Consider the following 24,388-nt stretch of genomic DNA (forward strand, 5'->3'; position numbering starts at 1 on the left):
CATACTGTACACTGTTTTCAGGCTGTTTCATCCATCATTTCTATTTTCCTACTCCTATCTGATTCTAGGCTCAAATAATTTTTCCCTCTCATATTTCCAATGGTAAGGGTGTTTTTAACTGAGGAAACTATTACTTTGGTTCCAAGTGTGGTATATAATTATAAAAGGATTATTGTTATTGAGGTTATTGTTTATGACCTATGACATAGTGGCAGGTTTTTTGGAAGGAGTTTGAGCATATTTGTTTGGCTTTTGTTATTATATCACATGGAAGAACCAAGAACACCATTAATAAACAATAATAATTATAACAGTTCATTCAGTACAAACAAGATAGTAATGATGGTTTGTCCAATATTGTTGCATAGAAGTTTCTCTGGTGTGGTGATTATTTAGAAAAAATATATATTTTAAAATTTGTTTTGCACATGCAAAACAGATACATTTCTTTCTCACCGTATACTTAGAGTTTTGACTTTTGATTTTGAATTGTTACAGCCCTTTAGTTTTTGCTTTAAATAGAGATGAATATTCAATATTTTTCCAGATTGTCTTTTGAAAAGATGGAGGAAGTCAAGGAAAATGAAGGTAGCAGAGAGAGTCAGGAAGCGGTAGAAAAGGATGTTGAACCATCAGAAAAGGATGTTGAACCAGTAGAAAAGGATGTTGAACCAGTAGAAAAGGATGTTGAACCATCAGAAAAGGATGTTGAACCAGTAGAAAAGGATGTTGACATGAAAGACAATGAGGAAAAACCACAAAAATCTAAAGTTTCAAGTGAAGATAGTGCTGAAGGGGCCCAGAAAGTGAATGGTTTTGATAATGATTCAAGTAGTGATAAAAAAGATGGGGAAGAGGGTGCAGAACCAATGGAGGTTTCGGAAAATAACAGTGATACAATATTGGAAAATGAAGAAAAGAGTGGAAGTGGTCTTAGTAATGAGGAAGTGGAGTCAAAAACTCATGAGGATGAACCCCTCCCTGGTTGGAAAAGAGTAGTTAGATCTACTGATCCTCCAGAAGTGCACTTTGTCACACCTACTGGGGAAAAGATGCTTTCTCTTGACAGTATCAAATCTTACTGTGAAACTCACGACATAAATGTAGATTATTGCAATTTTATTTTTTTGGATAAAAACAGTGGCCCCGAGAGGAGTAACTCTGGCTCCCCTCTTCCCACTAGTTCTCAATGCGCATCTCCATTGCCAGTAAGTGCTGTCATAGCAGTTGATAGTAATTCTGATAGCCAAAATTCTACCGATTTTTCTTCTAATTCCTCCAAAGTACCTGAAAAGAAAGCGATAAGTACATCGGCACTTTTAAGAGCTTACAGACCTACCAAATCTTCTTCAACTCGCGTGACAAGGAACCAGGCTGCAAACAACCAGAACTCCAAAACTACTACTACTTCAAATCGAAGTAAAAATACCGCTACCAACTCAAATGATCGTAAGTTAGAAAAGGTTGATGATTGTTTGTAAATTAGGTGTAGTCTTCATAAATTTAGTTCAGTTGTAATCGCAATTGAAATTTTCTATATATACAGGCAGTCCCCGGGTTACGACGGGGGTTCCATTCTTGAGACGCTTCGAAAGCCGAAAATCGTCGTAAGCTGGAACATCATCAAAAGTACTAAGAAAACCTTACTTTTAATGCATTGGGTGCATTGAAAACTATGTAAACTGCATTCTTATTACATTTTTCATCAAAAAAAAACCTTCAAATATTGATTCTTTTTCATACATTCAACTTACCTGTCAGATATATACATAGCTATTGACTCCGTCGTCCCGACAAATTCAAATTTCGCGGCACTCGCTACAGGTAGGTCAGGTGATCTACCGCCCTGCTCTGGGTGGCAGGACTAGGAACTATTCCCGTTTTCTAATCAGATTCTCTCTGTCGCCGGCGGTATCAACATTGTTGCTACTTCCTCCTGACTAGAATTCGTTTTTTCGCAAAGCTTTTGATCATCTCTCGCTGATATTTGGTGACGTACTTGGATCGTTGTTTGGCATTCGCTATAGTGGACTGTTTTTTTGGACTTGGTTTTTGGAATTCGTGAATATGTCTGACTCGAGTGTTAGTTTCAGAGTGTGTGTGAATGAGGGCTGTAAGGTGAGGATTCCGAAAGCTTCGGTAGATCCTCATACTACTTGTAGTGGGTGTAGAATGGTTGAATGCTCGATTGAGAATACGTGTAACGAGTGTGAGAAATTGAGTGCACAAGAGTGGAAGAATCTAACTTCTTACTTGAAGAAGTTAGAGAAAGATAGAGAGAGGAAAGCGGCTTATAAAACCCGCAGATGTCTACTTCTCATGATTTACTATCTAGTTCTGTAGCTTCTTCCTCTGATAATCATGCTCATTCTGTTTCAGCCCGTTCACAAATTACTAATCCCTCTAGTTCTGCTTCGGAAATAGCGGAACTTAGAGCTTCCCTTCAGAAAATGCAGGAAAAAGTCGCAGCATTGGAAGGTAAGGAAGGTGAATGTGGTTTCGCTAGTGATATTAGTGTCCCCAGTGTAGTGGAGGGGGCGTCTGGTCGTCTCTGCGACGCTCCCAGGCCTAGACCTCTTCCAAGCTCCCTGGCCCGGAGGAGAAGGAATGTCGAAAGCCGTACGGGGGTTGTGGAGAATCCCCAACGATCAGGCGTCCCTTCGGCAGAATCGATCGTTATCACATACTTCCAAGGACCGCTATAGGAAAAGCGTCCTTCGAGAGTGCTTTTCGTCGTCTAGTTCGCCTTCTCCGAGAAGAGGATGGAAGGAGTCGAAACTTTCCCGTCCTTTGAAGAGGAGTATGAAGGAGCATGAGCTCAATTCTAGTCCCGAGCGCTTCTCTGAAGAAGGAGCGCCTTCGGTAATAAAGAAGGCGAGAATACATTCAGACTCGGGGTCTGGAAGGGATCCTAAAGCGCCTTCCAGATCTCCCTCGCCTGATTCGAAAGATTCCTCAACAAGGAAAATATTGATGAATATGCAAGAGCAATTAGCTTCGTTAGTAGGAACTCTATATAAGGAGCCTACGCGTAAGAAGGATGATAGGCTTCCTATTAAAAGATCCAAATATCGATCTCCTGTCGGGCGCAACGCACCCTTCAGAGGAGTTGTCGCACAAGCGGCCATCTCTGGGGGGAGCAATGCGGTAGACAGGAGAGAAGTAAGAAAGGAAGTTACTCCTGTCAAGAGTATGGCGCCTACCAGGAGCCAGGCTCCGAGTAGGCGCAAAGAGCCACAGTATGCAGTACAACATGCAAGACCTTCAACCAAGCGTCAAGAATTAGCAGAAGAGGAAGATCCTGTTAGGAGTAGAGCGCTTGTGAGACGGAAAGCGCCTACCGGAATCGAGACTCCTACCAAACATCAGACGCATTCTAAGGATCAGGAGTATTTGGAGCGACGTACTCCTACCAGGCGCCAGGAGTCGTCGGACCTCGATACTCCTCCCAGGCGCCAGGAGTATTCTGAACTTAATACTCCTCCCAGGCGCCAGGAGTTATTCCGAAGCTTTATACTCCTCCCAGGCGCCAGGTAGTATTCTGAACTTAATACTCCTCCCAGGCGCCAGGAGTATTCTGAACAAGATGCGCCTACTAGAAGCCAGGAGTATTCGAGGCGCTCTGCGCCTGCCAAGCGCCAGGAGTATTCCAAACACGTTACTCCTACCAGGCGAGATACTCCTGCTGTGCACCAGGCGCATTCCTCGTATGAAGAGCCTGACATTCGAAAGAGAGTAAGGGAAGAGTCAGAAGAAAGAAGGGAGCCTTCTCCTTCCGAGCCTATGAACCCAGAAGATGCCTCGTAGGATGAAATGAAGGAAGGCTCTTAATTAATTATAAAGTTCTTTCGTCCCTTCTATTGGAGGAATATGGAGACTCGTTAACGCCAGCCGCTCCTCCTTCTCCACGCTCTCTGTTCTCGAGCACGAAAACTCACAAGTCTTCCTCTTTCCTAAAAATGAAGCCTGCTATATCTATGAGGAGGGCGCTTCAATCTCTTGACTCCTGGTTCAAGAAGAAGAAGGAGTTAGGGAGGACGGTCTTTTGTATGCCTCCCGCTAAACTTACAGGGAGGAGAGGCATTTGGTACGAAACGGGAGAGAATATAATGGGATTGTCTCTGTCCGTTTCAGCTGAGTCAGACTTCTCGAGTTTAGTGGATTCATCGAGAAGACGCGCCTTGAATGCAGCGAAGGTAACATGGGGCTTTCGGAGACGGACCACCTCCTCAAGGGACTTTTTCACACTTTAGAAGTTTTTAACTTCTTAGATTGGTCCCTTGGGGTTCTGGCCAAGAAATCTCAGGAAAAGGAACAACTGGACCCAGAAACCCTTAATAGCATCCTCACCTGCATTGATAAGGCTGTTCAGGATGGATCGGCTGAGGTATGCTCCCTCTTTGGCGCAGGAGTTTTAAAGAAGAGGGCGGTTCACAGTGCTTTCCTCACGAAGGCTGTCTCTCCTTTGCAGAGAGCCGCCTTATTGTTTGCGCCTCTATCAGAACACCTTTTTCCCTCGCAGTTGGTGAAGGATATTGCGCATTCTCTGACTGAAAAGGCCACCCAGGATCTCCTTAGACAATCCTCAAGGAAGAATAGGCCTGTGGCCAGTGAGGAAAAGAAAGTGACTCGTCCAGCTCAGCAGCAGCCCTTTCGAGGAGGTCTTCCAACTAGATCTATCGCCAGAAGGAAGTCAACCGAAAAGAGGGGCAGGTCTTCCTTCCGTCCCTTTAAGAAAGGAAAGTGAGAGTTCTGTCCTCCAGACACCCGTAGGAGCCAGGTTACATTCATTTGCGAAAGCCTGGGAAGACATAGGAGCGAATCCGTGGACGATGTCGATCATCAGAAGGGTTATCGCATCATTCAAGGACATTCCTCCCTTGACAACATCACCGAGGGAATTGTCCGCCAGATACAGAGACCCAGTTCTGATGGATACTCTTCGTCAAATGGTGGAGCAGATGTGGGACAAAAGAGCAATAGAGCTAGTGCTGGATTGCAGCTCCCCGGGGTTTTACAATCGCTTGTTTCTTGTAGCAAAAGCCTCGGGGGGGTGGAGACCGGTACTGGACGTAAGTGCGCTGAACAAATTCGTGGAACAACAGAAGTTCAGCATGGAAACGTCTGCTTCAGTCCTTGCAGCTCTGCGGCAAGGGGATTGGATGGCGTCCCTAGACCTTCAGGACGCATATTTCCACATCCCGATCCACCATTCGTCGAGGAAGTACCTTCGATTTATGTTCGAAGGAAGAATCTATCAGTTCAGGGCCCTGTGTTTCGGCCTTTCCACGGCTCCTCAAGTCTTCACGGACGTGATGAAAAATGTAGCAAGACACTTACATTTGAAAGGGATAAACGTCTCCCTGTACCTGGACGACTGGCTCATCAGAGCCAGGTCTCGAAAGCAGTGTTTGGAGGACCTGTCAACAACACTGGAATTGACAAAATCATTGGGATTGATCGTGAACCTCGAGAAGTCTCAGATGATCCCCAGCCAGAACGTGGTTTATCTGGGGATTCAGATGGATTCTCGGGGTTTTCGAGTTTTTCCATCTCAAGAGAGAATAAAGAAAGGCTGTGCCGCAGTATCGAACTTTCTAGGGAAAGAACGCACTTCAGCGAGGGAATGGCTGAGCCTTCTGGGGACCCTTTCCTCGCTCGAACAGTTCTTTCTCCTAGGAAGATTGCATCTTCGTCCGCTTCAGTTCTTCCTGAGAAGAAGTTGGAGTTGGAAGACAGGACAGCTCTCGGACACGTTTCCAATCTCGGAGGAAATAAAACATCATTTAAAGTGGTGGTTGACTCCCTTAAAAGAAAACAAAGGAGTGTCCCTGCAAGTACGGAACCCAAGCCTGACATTGTTCTCAGACGCATCGGAGTCGGGCTGGGGGGCAACATTGGGATCCAAAGAAGTGTCAGGCACCTGGTCGGCAGAACAGGTGTCATGGCACATAAATTGCAAGGAGCTCTTAGCAATTCACCTGGCGCTAAAGAGCTTCGAACACATAGTCAGAGGCAAAGTCGTACAGATAAACTCAGACAATACGACAGCTCTGGCTTATGTCAAGAAACAAGGAGGGACGCACTCTTTCGCTCTGTACGAGCTAGCAAGAGATCTTTGATTTGGGCGAACCAAAGGAAGGTAGTTCTTCTAACAAGGTTTGTCCAAGGGGAGAGGAATGTGAGAGCGGACAGATTGAGCAGGAGGTTCCAGATCCTTCCCACAGAATGGACACTCCACTCAGAAGTCTGTCAGAGCCTTTGGCTCCTTTGGGGGAAGCCTCAAATAGATCTCTTCGCCACATTCCTCTCCAGAAGGATAGACACATTTTGTGCCCTGGTGGAAGATCCCCGGGCTTATGCAACAGACGCCTTCCTCCTGGACTGGTCAGGGATAGACGTTTACGCTTTTCCCCCGTTCAAGATACTGGGGGAAGTAGTCAGAAAATTCGTGGCATCCGAAGGAACCAAAATGACTCTGATTGCTCCATATTGGCCAGCTCAAATTTGGTTCACAGAGGTGATGGAGTGGACGGTGGATTCCCCAGATATCTTCCAAACAGAATAGATCTGCTCAAACAACCCCACTTCGAGAGGTACCATCAAAATCTACCCGCTCTTGCTCTGACTGCCTTTCGACTATCGAAAGACTTGTCAGAGCGAGAGGTTTTCTCGCCAGGCAGCAAGCGCAATTGCTAGAGCCCGCAGATCATCTACTAGGCGAGTGTACCAATCGAAGGGGTGGGAAGTTTTCTAGGAACTGGTGCAGGTCGAAGAAGCTGTCCTCTTCAGTACCTCTGTGACCGAAATTGCGGATTTCCTTCTGTTTCTTAGACAAAAGTCGCATCTCTCGGTTCCGACTATTAAGGGGTACAGGAGTATGTTGTCAGCAGTCTTTAGAAACAAGGGATTAGATCTAACGAATGATAAGGATTTGCACGACCTCATTCGTTCCTTCGAAACATCAAAGTCACTTGAACCTAAGGTTCCAAGTTGGAACTTAGATGTGGTTCTTAAATTTCTATCCTCAGAAGAATTCGAACCACTACACACTGCTTCTTTTCGTAACATTACTAGAAAGTGTTTGTTCTGATGTGTCTTGCAACGGCAAAAAGGGTCAGTGAATTGCACGCCCTGGAATCAAGAGTTGGCTTCAAAGGAGACTCGGCAATTTGTTCATTTCAGTCTCTCTTTCTCGCCAAAAACGAAAACCCTTCGAATCCCTGGCCCAGGAGCTTCGAAGTGAAAGGACTGTCTAGTTTGGTAGGCAGAGGCAGAAAGATCCCTTTGCCCAGTTAGAGCTCTAAAATTTTATCTGGACAGGAAGAAGCAGTTGGGGGGTTCGCAAAAAGGTCTTTGGTGCTCAGTAAAAGACCCCAAGAGAGCAATGTCCAAGAACGCCTTAGCCTTCTTTGTTAGAAGTGTCATTGTGGAGGCTCATAAGAATTGTTCAGATGATTCTTTTAATCTTTTAAGAGTGAGAGCCCACGAAGTTAGGGCAATCGCAACCTCTGTGGCGTTCCAAAGAAATATGTCACTCAAAAACATTTTGGACGCAACTTATTGGAGATGCAACTCCGTGTTTGCATCCCATTATTTAAAAGACGTGCGAGTTACGTACGAGAAATGTTTTTCTTTAGGTCCGTTTGTGTCAGCACAGACGGTTCTGGGTAAAGGAGAAAGCACCAATCCTTAACTGTGTACGTAACCCTCTTGTCGGATGTGTTCTCATGTTTTCGGTGTATGGGAGTGTCAGTTGTCGCACAAGCGGCCTTCACTTCGCTTCATTTGAAAATCGAGTGACATCTGACTATTAGAGGGGTACAAAATTTTTTATTTTTGTATGTATGAGTTTCGAGTTTATGGTTGTTTGCTAAGAGTTTGGGGATAACTCTGGGCAATCTTAGGACTAACACGGGTTAGGATCGGGTGATCGGGATTGGTTGTGTGCTCCTTAAAGTAATGCGTGTTGTCATATAAGCGGATGTGCTCCCATTGACAAACGCCAGTTAGGTTCTGTCGAGTAAGTGGAAGAGACCCCATCGACAGATCCACAAGAACTCTTGGCCACAGATCACTATCTCGCTAAGGCTCTTGAGATGAAGCAGACTCCTGGGCAGTAGCCACGAAGTCTTCCATCTAAGAAGGTAGGAACTAAGGTTTTTTTTTATACCTACAACATATGTTGTTTACCTGTCTAGTCAGTTGGTTAGTTGTCTCTTGCCCTCCACCAAAGGGTGTCAATCAGCTATGTATATATCTGACAGGTAAGTTGAATGTATGAAAATGACATTGTTATGAGTTTCATACATACTTACCTGGCAGATATATACAATTGAAGACCCACCCAGCCTCCCCGCAGGAGACAGGTGGAAGAGAGAATCTGATTAGAAAACGGGAATAGTTCCTAGTCCTGCCACCCAGAGCAGGGCGGTAGATCACCTGACCTACCTGTAGCGAGTGCCGCGAAATTTGAATTTCTGTCGGGGACGACGGAGTCGATAGCTATGTATATATCTGCCAGGTAAGTATGTATGAAACTTTATTGTATCATAACAATGTCATTTTGCATTTTTGGTGTCATATTTCATGTCAGAGCATGTGTGTAGGCGTTGTAACCCTGGAAATAATTTCTGATGAATATAATTGAAAAGCGCCTTAACCTTGGAACATCGTAAGCCGAACCTGTCGTAACCCGGGAACTGCCCAGGCAGTCCAGCTTACAACGGGTTCCGCTTATGACGTTCCGAGGTTACAACGCTTTTCAATTACCGTATATACTCGCATATTATGCGACTTTTGAAACCTAATTTGAAGCTAATTTTAAAGGGGTCGCATCATACACGCGGTATAAAATTGAGCGTACCGTCTATGCTTTCCCAAATCGGCAGATCGCGATAGTTACTACCGGAGGAAAAACAGTAGATCTTTTAAAAAGTTATGTTTTACTTGTACTTCACTATATCCAATAATATTGTATGCATTCTCATATTACTATTGTATTTTAAAATACAAAAGAGCGATCGTGCGCCATTTGCATTATTTTGTTGATACATGTTTAACTGTTCTAGACTAACCATCTATAATTTCCAAATCAGTTAAGGCACAACACCGAAGGATTTTTTTACTTTTTGTTTTACTCAGTAAAAGAAGCATTTGTTACTTGAACTATTATTTTCCTTTTAGGATACGCAGGTAAGTGAAAATTTATTAAAGTAAAAAAAAAATGGCATAAAATTAATAAACTAAAATCCTCCAAAGTCGCTCTCCGTGTCCGTATCATCAAATACTGCTCTGAATTCTTTGCCATCAAGGCAGTCATCATATTAGTCATCTTCCAGATCATTGATCATTTCATCCTCATCTCCTGCATCTTAGTATAGGACATCGTCAATTCATATGGAAGGTATTAGTCTTGTCACCGTGGCGAGCTCTCGGCGTGGCTTTTAAAGATCTGGCTTTATGCTAATTTTACAAAAAAACAACCAACTGCCCGTTGTGTGACAGACCTTTGAATGTCCTTGAGACAAACCCCGAGGCTATAATTATAAGGGTTTTTCCTTCCCAGGTACTTTAATCTCCTTCCTATTCGGCCTCTCTCTCTCTCTCTCTCTCCTAAATCTTACAGCTGTCCGAGCGAGAGCTTTTTTTATGGGACAACATAGGCCCGCATTTCGCATTTTCCATACCTATTTATTTCGTATACGAGTTGCCCTTTCTCGGCTGTGAAGTTGATGTCTATCTATGGCTGTGAGATGACCAGGAATAACTTGTAAGTCGGTGTCAAAGTCACTCCACTCTTCAGTCAGGCCAAAACTTTGCCATATCGCATTCAAGCAGTATTCAGTCATTGTTTCCTATCTATTATTTTCTCAGAGAGAGAGAGAGAGAGAGAGTCTGTCTGTATACGATTGTTTATTTTCTCACTCGTCAAACTTACTGTTATGCTTTATTTCATATTTCCTTGCTCACCAATTTATTCTATACCTACGATATTAAGAAATCAAGATATGTGTAGAAGGGAGAAATGCCTCCAGACTGTACCGTCAGTATGGATTTAAACGCACGTGGAACTGGTTGAAATATTAGCAACAGCACCAAAATGAGATGCCCTGTTGATAGAATATCTGACTCCGTTTCTTGTTATTGCATAAAAAAACTTTATCAATCATGAACCTACGTAATTTATTTAGAATTCTGCGCAACGGAAAATATAATATTTGATATCTGTAATGGGAGAAATGGTTTTATCTCTGTTGTTGTTATAAATTTGGCAGATATGCGATCAAACACGTGGGTGGACCCAAAACAGCCCAGCCAGAGAGCTCCGCCATTTTGTAAATACTATTGTTTGGCGTGCTAGGCTTACCCCGATTCATTTGGGTGTGCGCTACCTCAAATAATCGCATTTTTTCTTACTAATCCCAAGAGTTGACCATGGAAAATCCCAAGATTAACCAAAAATCCCAAGATAATAAAATAATTGACATATGCCAAGCTTTAGAGTCCTAAATATTTCCTCTGTCTATCAGGAAGATACTGATAAATTGAATTGACGGTATCTTTCCTGAGAGAGAGAGAGAGAGAGAGAGGTATTCATGTAATCAGTAAAATACACTAATAAAAACAAAAACTACTACTGTATGCAAAGCACACACATCATCGTTAGCTTCCCGTGTGTTACGTGTAAACGTTCATTCTAAGAAATTCACAGAGTAGTATAACTAACACCTGATTGGCTGGTTGGTAGCCATGGAGATCTGTTATCCAATGACTGCCCTCTGCTTGTTCTATTTATAGACATATGCCGTGGATGACACTAGGTTTGAACGTTACCATGTTCGTGATTTTCTGACTGCTGACGGCAAAAATTACTCTATAATTTTCTTTACATAATTATTTCTTCGTGAAAACAATAATATAAGATCATGATCATTTTAACTTTAATGTATAGTGGTATGAAAAATACCAGTGTGTCGTAGCGATGCGTCATCAATATAGTGGTATGAAAATACTGCATGGTGTTGTAGCGATACGTAATCACAAAGTACAAATCCTTTTCCCGGACCATCCTCAAAATTTTACGACTCTTCAACTGCAAGATCGATATGGTGAAATATATTATATAGTCATACTTATTGTTGAAATTCACAAGTTGAACTGCAAAACATTAGATTTTGATTGTTATGTACATATATTTTTTGTGTTTTATGGAATGTTTGTTTTGAAAATAATAGCTATTAGTGAACATATGATATTAATTGTCCAACTATTTTATTATAGGTGATCTTAATTATCTCACATTCATGTAACAGTATTATATTAATATTTATTTAAATAAACAGTAATTAATAAATAACAATAATGAAAAACATAAAGGGAAAAATTTCTTTTTCTGCAGTAGTGATGTTTGTTTGATTATGCATCTGACCTCACATTTCCGAAATTGAAAAAATCCAAAAACCGAAACATCGGAATGTGTGTGTACTACACTTTTTTAAACACGCACACAATGTCTACACATTTACTGATACCCATTGGTGAAAGACTCAAATTACAGTATTTATTTCTGCGAAGGAGAGAGAGAGAGAGAGAGAGAGAGAGAGTGGAGAGAGAGAGCGAATGATTTTAGGACTCCAAGGCGTGTTATTTTTACAATTATTTTATTATCTTGGTATTCTTTTTTAATCTTGAGATCTTCTATTCAATTCTCAAGATTAGTAAGAAAAATTACCGTAACTTCACTAGCAGCAGCACACATCTGAACGACCCGGCCATTAGCACGCTAACCACCAACCAATTATGAACTGACCTCGGAAAAGGAACTCACATGATACATGAGATACATGACAAAACCACTGTTTATTGGTGAAAATTTTGGGGTCGCATGATATGCGAGATCGCACGTTACTCGAGTATATACGGTATATTTATCAGAAATTATTTCCAGGTTTGTGACGCATGTTCCGTGGTTACGACGCCTACAACGCTGATCTGGCAGAAGAAATATGACTCCAAAAATGCAAAATAATCAATATTTGGAGGTTTTTTTTTTATGAAAAATGCAATAAGAATGCAGTTTACATAGTTTTTAATGCACCCAAAGCATTAAAAGTAGGGTTTCATACAATCAACTTACCTGTCAGATATATACTTAGCTAAGACTCCGTCGTCCCCGACAGAAATTCAAATTTCGCGCCACTCGCTACAGGTAGGTCAGGTGATCTACCGCCCTGCCCTGGGTGGCAGGACTAGGAACCATTCCCGTTTTCTATCATATTTTCTCTGTCGCCGGTGGTATCAACATTGTTGTTACTACCTCCTGACTAGAATTCGTTTTTCAAGGCACTTGATCATCTTTCATCTGACTTTTTGGTGACGTACCTGGATCGTTGTTTTGGCATTCGCTACTGTGGACTGGATTTGGACTTGCTTTTGATTTTTCTACAGAATGTCTGATTCAAGTGTTAGTGTGAGAGTTTGTGTGAATGTAGGCTGCAAGGTGAGGATACCGAAGGCTTTGGTTGATCCTCACACTGTATGCCGTAATTGTAGAGGGTTTGAATGTTCTTTGACTAACACCTGTCATGAGTGTGAAAGGTTGAGTGCTGAGGAATGGAAGACTCTAACTTCTTACTTGAAGAAGTTAGAGAGGGATAGAATTAGGATTCTAACTCTTCTGTAAATCATGCATTTGATTCTCCCTCTTTATCAGGGCCCTCACAGGCTTTGCATTCAGATTCGGCTTCTGAGATCGCTGATCTGAAGGCTACACTTCAAAGGATGAAATTCAAAATGGCTGCCCTGAAAGGTAAGGATAGTGAAAGTGACGTGTTAAGTGAAGTGAGTGCTCCCAGGCTTAGACTTCTTCCAAGCTCCCAAGCCCAGAGGAGAAGGAAAGTCGAAAGCCTTACGGAGGTTGTGGAGAATCCCCACCGGTCAGACGTCCCTTCAACAGGCTCTGTAGCGTCCTCCGAGAGTGTTTCTCGTTGTCTGGTTCTCCTTCACCTAAACGAGGGTGGAAGGATTCGGACCTTTCCAGGCCCCTGAAAAGGCACTGGAAAGAGCCTTTGTTTGACTTGAGCCCCGAGCGCTTCTCTGATGAAGCTCCCTCCTCGATCAAGAAGGCGAAGGTGGTTTTGATGTCTCCCTGTTCCGACAGAGCGGGTCAAACTCCTTCGAGGTCTCCCTCTCCTCCTGTTGAAGAGGACGCTGGAGAGGCTTCCAAGAGGATCCTTTTAGCTGTTCAGGAGCAGTTAGCCTCGTTGGTCGGAGTCTTTTCGAAAGATCCTCCTCGTAAGAAGGACGTTAGACTTCCTGTCAAAAAGTCTCGTCTTCTTTCTCCTGCCAGGCGCGAGGCGCCAGCCAGACGTGAGGCGTCAACCAGGCGTGAGATGCCTTCCGAGCGTGAGACTTCTCTCAGGCACGAGACGTCAGCCAGGCGTGAAGCGCCAGCCAAGCGCGAGGATCCTTATTTCAGCGAAGCTTCTGCCAGGCGCGAGATTCCAACCAGGCGCGAGGAGCCAGCCAGGCGCGAGGCGCGCACCAGGTGCGAGGAGCCAGCCAGGCGCGAGGCGCCAGCTTTATTACAGAGGGGCTCTGTACATACTTTTAGTCCCTCTCCGGTTAGGAGTTTGTCTCCCGCAGAGAGATGTTTGGAAAGACCCCCCAGACTTTAAGGCGGATTCTCCTTCTGATCCTTTTGTTGACGAGGATTCAGAAGACGAGGCTCCTGGTAGAGAAGGACTTTCAAACTACAAGGTTTTGACAGCTCTTCTTCTTCAGGAATATGGAGATTCCTTAACTCCTGCCGCTCCTCCTTCTCCGCGCGCTCTCTTTTCAAGCTCCAAGACGCCAAAGTCTTCGTCTTTTCTGAAAATGAGACCGACCATCTCTATGAAGAGAGCTCTTCAGTTTCTGGATAACTGGATGAAGACGAAGAAGGATCTGGTCAGAACTGTCTTATGTATGCCCCCTGCTAGACTTATAGGCAAAACGGGTATTTGGTACCAGACAGGGGAGAATATGGGACTCTCTCTCCCGGCTTCTGCGGAAGCTGACTTTTCTAGTCTGGTAGACGCATCAAGAAGGCATGGCCTGAACTCGGCTCATGTGACTTGGGGTCTTTCTGAGCTTGATCATCTCCTCAAGGGACTCTTCCATGTATTGGAAGTATTCAATTTCCTGGATTGGTCCCTTGGGGTGATGGCCAAGAAGGCCCATGACTCGGAGGGCCTTGATCCTGAAGTTCTCCTCTGTATCTTGTCGTGCATAGACAAGGCGGTACAGGATGACTCAGGGGAAGTCTCCTCTCTCTTTGGAGCGGGACTCTTGAAGAAGAGGGCTGTTTTCAGCGCCTTTCTTACCAAGTCTGTTTCTCACTCACAAAGAGCAGCCTTGATGTTTGCACCCATGTCTGATTTTTTGTTCCCTTCTCAGTTGGTGAGGGACATTTCCCGTTCACTAACTGAGAAGGCGACCCAGACCTTCTCCTTCAGTCTTCCAGAAAGAAGAGGCCTGTGGTAGTGGGAGAGAAGAAAGGGGCGAGTACGTCTCTTCAGCCCTTTCGAGGAGGCCCTCCCTCCAGAGCTCCCTCAAAAAGGAAAGCGCCTGAGAGGAGAGGTAGATCTTCCTTCTGTCCCTTTAAAAGGGGAAAGTGATGTAAGGAGCCTCCAAACACCAGTAGGTGCCAGGCTCCTCGGATTTGCGGATGCCTGGGCATTCATCGATGCAGACGCTTGGTTGATGTCTGTGATAAAGAAGGGATATTGCATCCCCTTCCAGGACAGTCCTCCCCTGACTTCAACTCCGCAGGAACTGTCCGCCAAATACAAGGACCCTGTTCTGAGAGATACTCTTCGTCTAATGGTGGATCAGATGTGGGACAAGAGAGCGATAGAACTAGTGCTGGATCAAAACTCCCCGGGGTTTTACAATCGCCTTTTCCTGGTTGCAAAGGCCTCGGGGGGGCTGGAGACCAGTTCTAGACGTCAGCGCTCTGAACAAATTTGTTCAGAAAGAGAAGTTCCCCATGGAAACTTCTGCGTCAGTCCTTGCGGCTCTTCGCCAAGGGGATTGGATGGTTTCCCTGGATCTCCAAGATGCCTATTTTCACGTCCCGGTTCATCCTTCGTCGAAGAAGTACATCCGTTTCATGACGGGGGGAAGGATCTGCCAGTTTAGGGCCTTGTGTTTCGGCCTGTCCACTGCTCCTCAGGTCTTCACAAGCTTGATGAAAAAGGTGGCGAGATGGCTTCACCTGAAGGGTGTCAATATCTCTCTGTATCTAGACGACTGGCTCATCAGAGCCAGATCAGAGAGACAGTGTTTGGAGGACCTTGCTTTGACCCTAAACCTGATCAAATCGTTGGGATTACTCGTAAACCTCGAGAAGTCGCAGCTGATCCCCAGCCAGAACTTGGTCTATCTGGGGATTCAGATGGATTCTCAGGGTTTTTGAGTATTTCCTTCTCAAGAGAGACTCGTGAGAGGCTTAGAGAAAGTCTCTCTCTTCTTAGGGAAAGAACATACTTCGGCGAGGGAATGGTTGAGCCTTCTAGGGACCCTTTCCTCGCTCGAACAGTTCTTTCCTCTAGGAAGACTTCATCTTCGTCCTCTTCAGTTCTTCCTCAAGAGATCGTGGAACTGGAAGACAGGACTTCTCTCGGACAGTTTTCCCATTCCAGTGGAGATGAGACAACACTTGGAATGGTGGTTGCCCCCATTAAAGGAGAACTAGGGAATTTCCATGGAGATTCGGAACCCAAGCCTTGTATTGTTTTCCAACGCGTCTGAAAAAGGTTGGGGAGCAACCTTAGGAACGAGAGAAGTGTCAGGCACCTGGAGTGCAGTTCAGGTGTCCTGGCACATAAATTGCAAAGAACTTTTAGCCGTACACCTGGCTCTAAAGAACTTCGAACCTTTAGTGACAAACAGTGTAGTCCAAGTAAACGCAGACAACACCACCGCCCTTGCCTACATTCGGAAGCAAGGAGGGACACACTCGTTTTTCCTGTACGAACTCGCAAGAGACCTACTACTTTGGGCCTCCCAAAGGAACATCTCCCTCCTGACGAGGTTTGTTCAGGGAGTAAGGAACGTGAGGGCAGACAGGCTGAGCAGGAGGAGCCAGGTCCTTCACACAGAATGGACCCTCCACTCAGAAGTTTGTCAGAGTCTCTGGTCTCTATGGGGGACTCCTCATGTGGACCTGTTTGCCACATTCCTCTCCAAAAGACTGGAAGTCTTTTGCTCAGTGGTAGAAGACCCCAGAGCTCTAGCAGTCGACGCCTTCCTTCTAGACTGGTTCCATGTAGACGTCTACGCATTTCCCCCATTCAAGATTCTGGGGCAAGTGCTGAAGAAGTTTGTGGCTTCAAAGGGGACGAAAAGACCCTGATAGCCCCCTTTTGGCCGGCGCGGGGTATTGATTGGTTCACAGAGGGTAGTGGAGTGGACAGTAGACTTCCCCAGATCCCTGCCAAGAAGGATGGATCATCTCAGACAACCACACTTCAAGAGGTATCATCAAAACCTCCCCGGTCTGGCTCTGACTGCCTTTCAACCATCGAAAGACTTGTCAGAGCGAGAGGTTTTTCTCGCAAGGCTGCAAGTGCGATCGCTAGAGCCCGTAGAGCTTCCACTATGCGAGTCTACCAATCTAAGTGGGAGGTTTTTAGAAGATGGTGTAAGTCGAAGAAGTTGTCCTCCTCCAGTACCTCTGTGACCGAAATCGCTGATTTCTTGTTGTTCCTTAGAGAGGTGGACTCAAACATCTTTCTGTATCTACCATAAGGGGATACAGGAGTATGCTTTCGGCCGTCTTCAGAAATAGAGGCCTAGAGCTTGCAGATAATAAGGATCTACACGATCTTATAAGATCCTTTGAGACTTCGAAGTCTAAGGATCCAGCTCCTCCTAGCTGGAACCTCGATGTAGTCTTGAAGTTCCTGTCCTCTGAAAGGTTCGAGCCTCCTCATCTGGCCTCGTTTCGAGATTTAACAAGAGAGTGTTTGTTTCTTTTGTCACTAGCGACAGCCAAAAGAGTTAGTGAGCTGCACGCCCTAGAGGATAAAGTGGGGTTCAAAAGAGACTCGGCCATCTGTTCGCTCAAAGCACTGTTTCTGGCAAAGAACAAAAATCCTTCGAATCCCTGGCCCAAGAACTTCGAAGTTAAAGGCTTATCGAGTCTCGTCGGTAGAGAAGCTGAAAGGTCTCTTTGCCCTGTAAGAGCGCTAAAATTCTACCTACAGAGGAAGAAACAGATGGGAGGTTCTAGACAAGGTCTTTGGTGCTTAGTTAAAGATCCTGCAAGACCTATGTCCAAGAATGCTTTAGCCTTCTTTGTAAGGAACGTCATTACAGACGAGCACAAGACCTGTACTGATGACTCATTTAGACTCTTGAGAGTGAGAGCTCATGAGGTTAGAGTAGTAGCGACGTCTCTCTCTTTTCACAAAAATATGTCGCTAAAGAATATCTTGGAAGCGACATATTGGAGGTGCAGCTCTGTGTTTGCATCTCACTACTTGAAAGACGTTCATGTGACCTACGAGAAATGTTTTTCTCTGGGTCCTTTCGTGTCTGCCGATACGATCCTGGGTATGGGAGCTAGCAACGATCCTTAATTTTTGTGCGTACCTTCTATTAGATATGTTCTAGACTTTCTACTGGCAAAAGTGTTAGACGTCACACAGGCAGCCGTTCACTATTGTTCATTGTGATGCCAGATAACTCACAATCAATCAATCAATCAATCAATCACTATTGTTCAGTAAGGAACTCTTGTGATATCTTCTTAGAAGAGTTTTTTTTTTGAAAATTTATGTATGCGTGTGTACTGTGTTATTCGAGTTATGGTTGTTGTGAAGAGTTGGGGGATAACTCTTAACAATCTTTAGTACTAACATGGTGGTTAGGATCAGGTGATCGGGATCGGTTGTGTGCTCCTTCATAAGGTGTGTTGTCATATAAGTGGATTAGCACCCATTGACAAATGCCATTTAGGCTCTGCCGAGTAAGCGGATAAGACCCCATCGGTAGACCCACAAGAACTCTTGGCCATAGATCAAATATCTCGCTAAAGGCTCTTGAGGTGATGCAGACTACTGGGCAGCAGCCATGAAGTCTACCACCTATCAGGTAGGAACCAAGGTCTATAAATACCTTCAACATATGTTGTTTACTTGTCTATTCCAGTAGTTAGCTGTCTCTTACCCTCCACCAAAGGGTGCCAATCAGGTAAGTTGATTGTATGAAAATGATATTGTTATGATACAATAAAATTTCATATATACTTACCTGGCAGATATATACAATTAATGGCCCACCCAGCCTCCCCGCAGGAGACAGGTGGAAGAGAGAAAATATGATAGAAAACAGGAATGGTTCCTAGTCCTGCCACCCAGGGCAGGGCGGTAGATCACCTGACCTACCTGTAGCGAGTGGCGCGAAATTTGAATTTCTGTCAGGGATGACGGAGTCTTAGCTAAGTAGTATAGATCTGCCAGGTAAGTATGTATGAAACTTTATTGTATCATAACAATATAATTTTTCTTAGGATTTTTGATGATGTTCCGGCTTACAACGCATCTCAAGAACGGAACCCCCATCGTAACCAGGGGACTGCCTGTATACATTACATAAATGATAAAAGTATATCAGTAGAAGTACACTATGGTAAAAAGGTTGAAGTGATGATTGTACATTACATTACAGTACTATTTAGGTACTTAATATAGCAAAGGTTTGATGTTATGCCCTACCCAGTTAGTCAGTCGTTTCTCCAGGACTTACATCCGTTTTGATTTACAACTGGTTGGTTAGAACCAAGTTTTGTCATAAGTATGTTTGTACTTATATATATATGATATGAGGTGTGTTCAAAAAGTATCTGACCTTTAATCACAAAAAATAGGGTAAAACACCGCATGGCCTTCAGCAGGCCATGTACGAACAATGCATGCCACCCTCCAAAAAAGTACATTATAACGTGTCCTGACACCGGAGATGGGCATCAGTCGTGACTTCTTGTTGGTGAGAAACGGAGCTAAAGACCTCTACTCTCCTTTCGAAGTGAGTATTTTCTCCAAAGTTATAAATTAAGGCCAAATTTTAAGATTTAAACAAAGGGTAGTGAAAAGGGTGTCCACGGTAGTGGAAATCTCACCAAAACGCTTTTGAAATTTTTACTTACGCTTCTTTTTTTTAGAAGATTGACACTTCTTTTTTTTAGAAGATTGACGCCATCTCGATGTTTACGGAGTCGCTTGTGTCAACAAACTTCCCATTTCCTGTGATAAATCTGGACACCACTCGTACCCACAGACGCTGGGGCACTTTAATCACAACAATCGGAACACGGTCCCTTACCAGGACGTTTTTAAGTAAACAACTGTTTTGGTAGAAGACGACGACGAAGCATGCACTTAGATAATTTTTTAAATAAATAGTAAAACATCAATATTTTACATATTTATGATGATTAATTTGAAAATATTCGTTATTGAAAAAGTAACTCGATTCTGACTCAAACTTAAGTAATTATTTTTCGGAATTAGAACTTTCTTTCAAGTCCTGTATTATGATGTCACGACATCTTGACTTTCGTACTTATTGTAAATAATTGCTATACTCAACTTTCTTGCAGAACAGTTTACCAGTTATTCATGCAGATTGTTATCAGCTATTCATGTAATTGTTATAATCGTAATGCGCATATATATTTTAATTATGTACTTTTTGGATATATAAAGATGTTTTACTGCCGGATTACGTCGTAGCGTGACGCAATCGTTTTCGGTCCCTGGACCTCTGTCTTTTTTCGCACCGTAAGAAATTAATGGGGCCGAATTTGCAATGACCAGAAAGTCGTTAAAAGAGGAAAGTTGGCATTGAGGGGCATGTTTGATTGAGAAAAATATGTTATTGTTATAATACAATTAAGTTTGTTCATACTTACCTGGCAGATATTATATATAGCTGTATTTTCCGAAGTCCGACAGAATTTAAAAATTCGCGGCACACGCAGTGGGCGGCCAGGTGGTATATACGCATTCCCGCCGTGGGAGGCGGATATCAGGAACTATTCCCATTTTCTATTCATATTTTATCAGTGCCACTGTCTCCTGAGGGGAGGTGGGTGGGCACTTTAATTATATATATCTGCCAGGTAAGTATGAACAAACTTAATTGTATTATAACAATAACATTTTGTTCATGAAACTTACCTGACAGATATATATATAGCTGAATCCCACCTTCGGATGGTGGGAAGAGACAGAATAGGATTTTTTGGGAAACTAAATTAAGTAGATGATATACATCTTGGTTCCTCACCTGTTAGCATAGCGACTTCGTGATTACTGTCACCAAAGTCTGCTTCTGCGTTACTAGATTGCAGCGAGTAGGAGGACCTGTAATGCTGGTGCGCTCTAGATGATCTGTCAACGGGGACGTGACCACAATGTGACTAGACCATATTACCATACTTCTGAGGGCACCGAAGCTAAAACCACCACCTGACCTAACCTATCAAAGTTAGTTCCATAACTTCTAGGCTAAGAAAAAGGAACGCGCCTCAAGCGACCAACCCTTCAAAGTTAAAAGCACACCTATCCCTTTTCTATAGGATAGGATTCGTGTTGCTTCCTGCCCCCAATAATATATCTACGGAAATGTATGGTCCTAGCGACTTACAGATCTCAAATGTCGTCTTCACATCCCGTCGGGAGTGTGAAGCGAACACAGAGTTGCTTCGCTAAAGCGTGGCACTCAGGATGTTACTGAGTGTCATGCTCTGTTGAAATGCTTCCGAGGCCGCGCGCCCTCACCATCTTGAGCATTCATATTAAGAAAAATCTCAAATCTTTATGCAAACATAATGAATGAGACCTCTTAAAAGAAACTCCTTGGCTATAATGCCAGGGTGTTCTTGGACATGAACCAGTCTGGTCTTTTACGGAACACCGCAGATTGTCGGGAGTGTGAAGCGAACACAGAGTTGCTTCGCTAAAGTGTGGCACTCAGGATGTTACTGAGTGTCATGTTCTGTTGAAATGCTTCCGAGGCCGCGCCCTCACTTCTTGAGCATTCATATTAAGAAAAAATCTCAAATCTTTATGCCAACATAATGAATGAGACCTCTTAAAAGAACTCCTTGGCTATAATGCCAGGGTGTTCTTGGACATGAAACCAGTCTGGTCTTTTTACGGAGCACCGCAGATTGTCCGTTGACCTTGACTTTCTATAGTTTTATCAGGATAAAACTTGAGAGAGCCTACAGGGCACAGGACTCTAAATGCCTTTGCCCAATAAATTGTGCCATACCCTTGGTCTCCAAGCCTTCGGGTCAAGGGTTAGACAGGTTTTCATTCTTATCAAGAACGGAAGGCTTAGAGGACAGACCGCATTTATGTCCTTTAAAGCCAAAAAAACCTTCTGATGCTGGCTAAAACCTCCACTAACCCACTCTTTGCCGTGGCTAGAGCGGTTAGAAATTATTAGCCCTTTCGGCGTCACGTGTATTAATGTTCGCAGGAAAGGATAGGGTTCGAAAATGCTTTTGGTATCAGAAACTCAGACTACGTCTAAGTTCCATGCCGGAACCTTTGATCCAGAGAATTTCAAGATCTCCACAGACCTCAAAGATCGTGAAGCTTTGTTGTTTGACAGAACCGAATCTGAGCCTAGAGGCCGTCAACAACAATTTGCATATTCTACAATAGTTAGGACTTCTAGCTTACTCATACTTCAGACGGAAAGATAGAACCATAAGGAAATTCACAGAGGTCGAGTTGGAGGAATAGTCATTTCCCTTCACTTACTCCAGAAACGGCCTCCTCCGATTGAACACTGAAAATAGGCAGCACTGCTTTTGCCTTGGCCAAGAGACTGCCATCTGTTGAGATCTTATCGCTATGTACCGTTGAAGACGAAGGTAGATATTGAATGCAACCTACGTCTTCACAGACGAATCGAGAGAAGGATTCTCAAGATTCTGAAACTGTGCTTACAAATGACTGAAAACGCTAACCGCTATTTCATTGCTGTCCGGTGAGAAGTCGTAGTTGCAATGAAAGCGGGGCGTTCTTCAGTAATGAAAACACAGAGGAAAGCCGCCTGAAGAACTGCTTCTCATGGGCTGAAACCATTTGGAAGTAGAAAGCTGTGCAGGTCGGAGAGTAGGCGATGTCTTTATGACATATCTGTTAATTCGGGATGAACAATGAACAATTGTACACCTACGAATATGAGATATTTCACAGAGAAACTCAGATGTCTGCAAAATCATTCGCATTTATCAGTGCGATGCAGCGGGAGACTTGTACAGACTTCTGTTTACCGTGCGGTAAACAGTAAAACGAATAAGTCTAAGATATCTCTGTTGAAAATTCTCACAATATCGAAGGCGATGGAATCTATCGTCACAGCGGTAGATGGTCCTTCATAATTGCGAGAATCCCCTTTAATCAGAGACCTAAGTCCAAGATTGTTGGGCAGAGATAGGTTCGGTAGTTGATCAAAGCAGGGGAGAGAGAGAGACATAAACAACCGTGCATCTCGGAGGCCCAGCTGATACTGGGGCGGCTATCAGCCTGGCACAGGTTCAGTTCAATACGCAGTAGCAGAGCCTGAGCTCCCGCTGACTCGTCATCCTGAGTTGCCAGGTAATCCATATTCCAGAAAGGAATGCGTTCTGGCTAGAACCCCACCCGAGCATAAAAGATATGTCCGAGCAATTATATTTAGGCGAAACGAATTTCGGTAAATATAAACATTGAAATGGTGTTGTCATGGACAAAACCATAAGTATATAAAATTGAAACTGAAAACTCCTGGGAGGTTGCAGGCAACCCCGAGTTGCAGTTCAATTAGAATACTTCTCTTATAAGTCGCAATCCGTAGATTAACTAGGATATGGCGCCTACCCCTCGGACAATTCAACTGCTTAGTAGAATCATGTCGCGAGGTTAATATACGTAGTATATTTGTAGGATTCTGAACAACGATCTCCGTCCTAAATTCTTTCCTTCAAGAAAACAAAATAAGGATTGGAGATCGACCACCTTCGATCTCTATCAAAGAGAGTGAAGGAGAAGTCTTCCTCGAAGGAAAGCTTCAATGGTGAACAGAATACTAACTGCCTGAGTTGCCAGCTACTCCCTTTACGAAGGAATAGTTATGATATTATCGAGCAAAAGGAAACTCTCAAGCAGGCCTATTTAAACGAAACAGAATTCGCTAAATACAGAAGCTGAGTTGGTGTTGTCGTAACAATACCTGAAGAGTTGTTCTTCCTCCAAAAACTCTTGGAAGGTTGAAGGGAGTGTCAAATAAATACATAGAACAAAAACAGTTCTTTCGGCTTCTATCCGCAGAGGTAAATACGATATGCGTATATGACTCGACCCATGCGTTAGCAAAATGACGCACAGATAAACTACGTAAGTATTGTAGTAATTTGAACATCGAATTCTCTACTACATCTTTCCTGGACGAGGAAGAGAGAAAGAAAGGAAAACGACTGTCCACGTTCTAATGAACGAGACTTTTAAAAGAACTCCTTGGACTCTTTGCCAAGGACTCTTTTCCAAGAAAAGGGAGTAAACATTCGAATAGAGATCATCAAGAGAGAACCGTGGATCGAAAAAAGACCGTTCAATGTTCTTATGAATATTGGACAAAAGACTTCCTGGATAGTCCTACAAGTCTTTTCTCTTAACCCCGGATGAGCCTCTGAAAATGAATGAGAGCTCTTCCGAAATTGTTAATGAGTTTATCCGCTTAAACGATAAAAACGTTAAAATCTATGTCAATGAGAACTACCCCATTTATGAGGGGTCCCCCACTTAAATGACAATGGGGAAAACGTCCTGACTTGACAAAACTATTAGCACTTTGCTAATAGGGGAAAACCCTTTAACATGACCGAAAGTCACCCAGGAATCCGAGTATATAATCTTCCCGATTCTCAAAGAAATCGATGAAGAGGAAAGAGGGATAGAAGAAAAAATTCGGGTATGTCTCTCCGCTAACTCCGAATCCTTTTAAAAATTTCTGTAAAGAAATGTCTTCAACAGCAAATAAGACGCCTTCAACAAGTCTTTTCTCTCGCAAAGCGTCCTGCCGAGCTTCCACCGAAGCGTCCTGGCGAATGTCCACAAAAGCGTCCTGCTGAGCGTCCTGCTGAGCTGTCCTGCTGAGCGTCTGCTGAGCGTCCTGAAAAGCGTCCTGCCGAGCGTCCTCAAAAGCGTCCTGCTTAGCGTCCTGGAAAGCGTCCTGCTGAGCGTCCTCAAAAAACGTCCTGCTTAGCTACGAGCGTGTCTGAGCAGAGAACACCAAGTCTTCTAACGACGTTTCAGAGAGGAACTCGTTGAGCGCCTTGATG

At 43.8% G+C, this 24,388-nt stretch overlaps 1 protein-coding gene across 1 annotated transcript in view; it reads left to right on the top strand.

The window, feature by feature from the left end:
• LOC135202248 (uncharacterized) overlaps nucleotides 1–24,388 on the top strand; it is a 224,928-nt gene that overhangs the window by 4,312 nt on the left and 196,228 nt on the right. Inside the window, 1 exon segment of the mRNA XM_064231528.1 lies at nucleotides 548–1,449. Within this exon segment, the coding sequence (XP_064087598.1) occupies nucleotides 564–1,449 (886 nt within the window). The 5' untranslated portion in view covers nucleotides 548–563.

Source organism: Macrobrachium nipponense, chromosome 30 (assembly GCF_015104395.2).
Source record: "Macrobrachium nipponense isolate FS-2020 chromosome 30, ASM1510439v2, whole genome shotgun sequence".
Taxonomy (NCBI): domain Eukaryota; kingdom Metazoa; phylum Arthropoda; class Malacostraca; order Decapoda; family Palaemonidae; genus Macrobrachium; species Macrobrachium nipponense.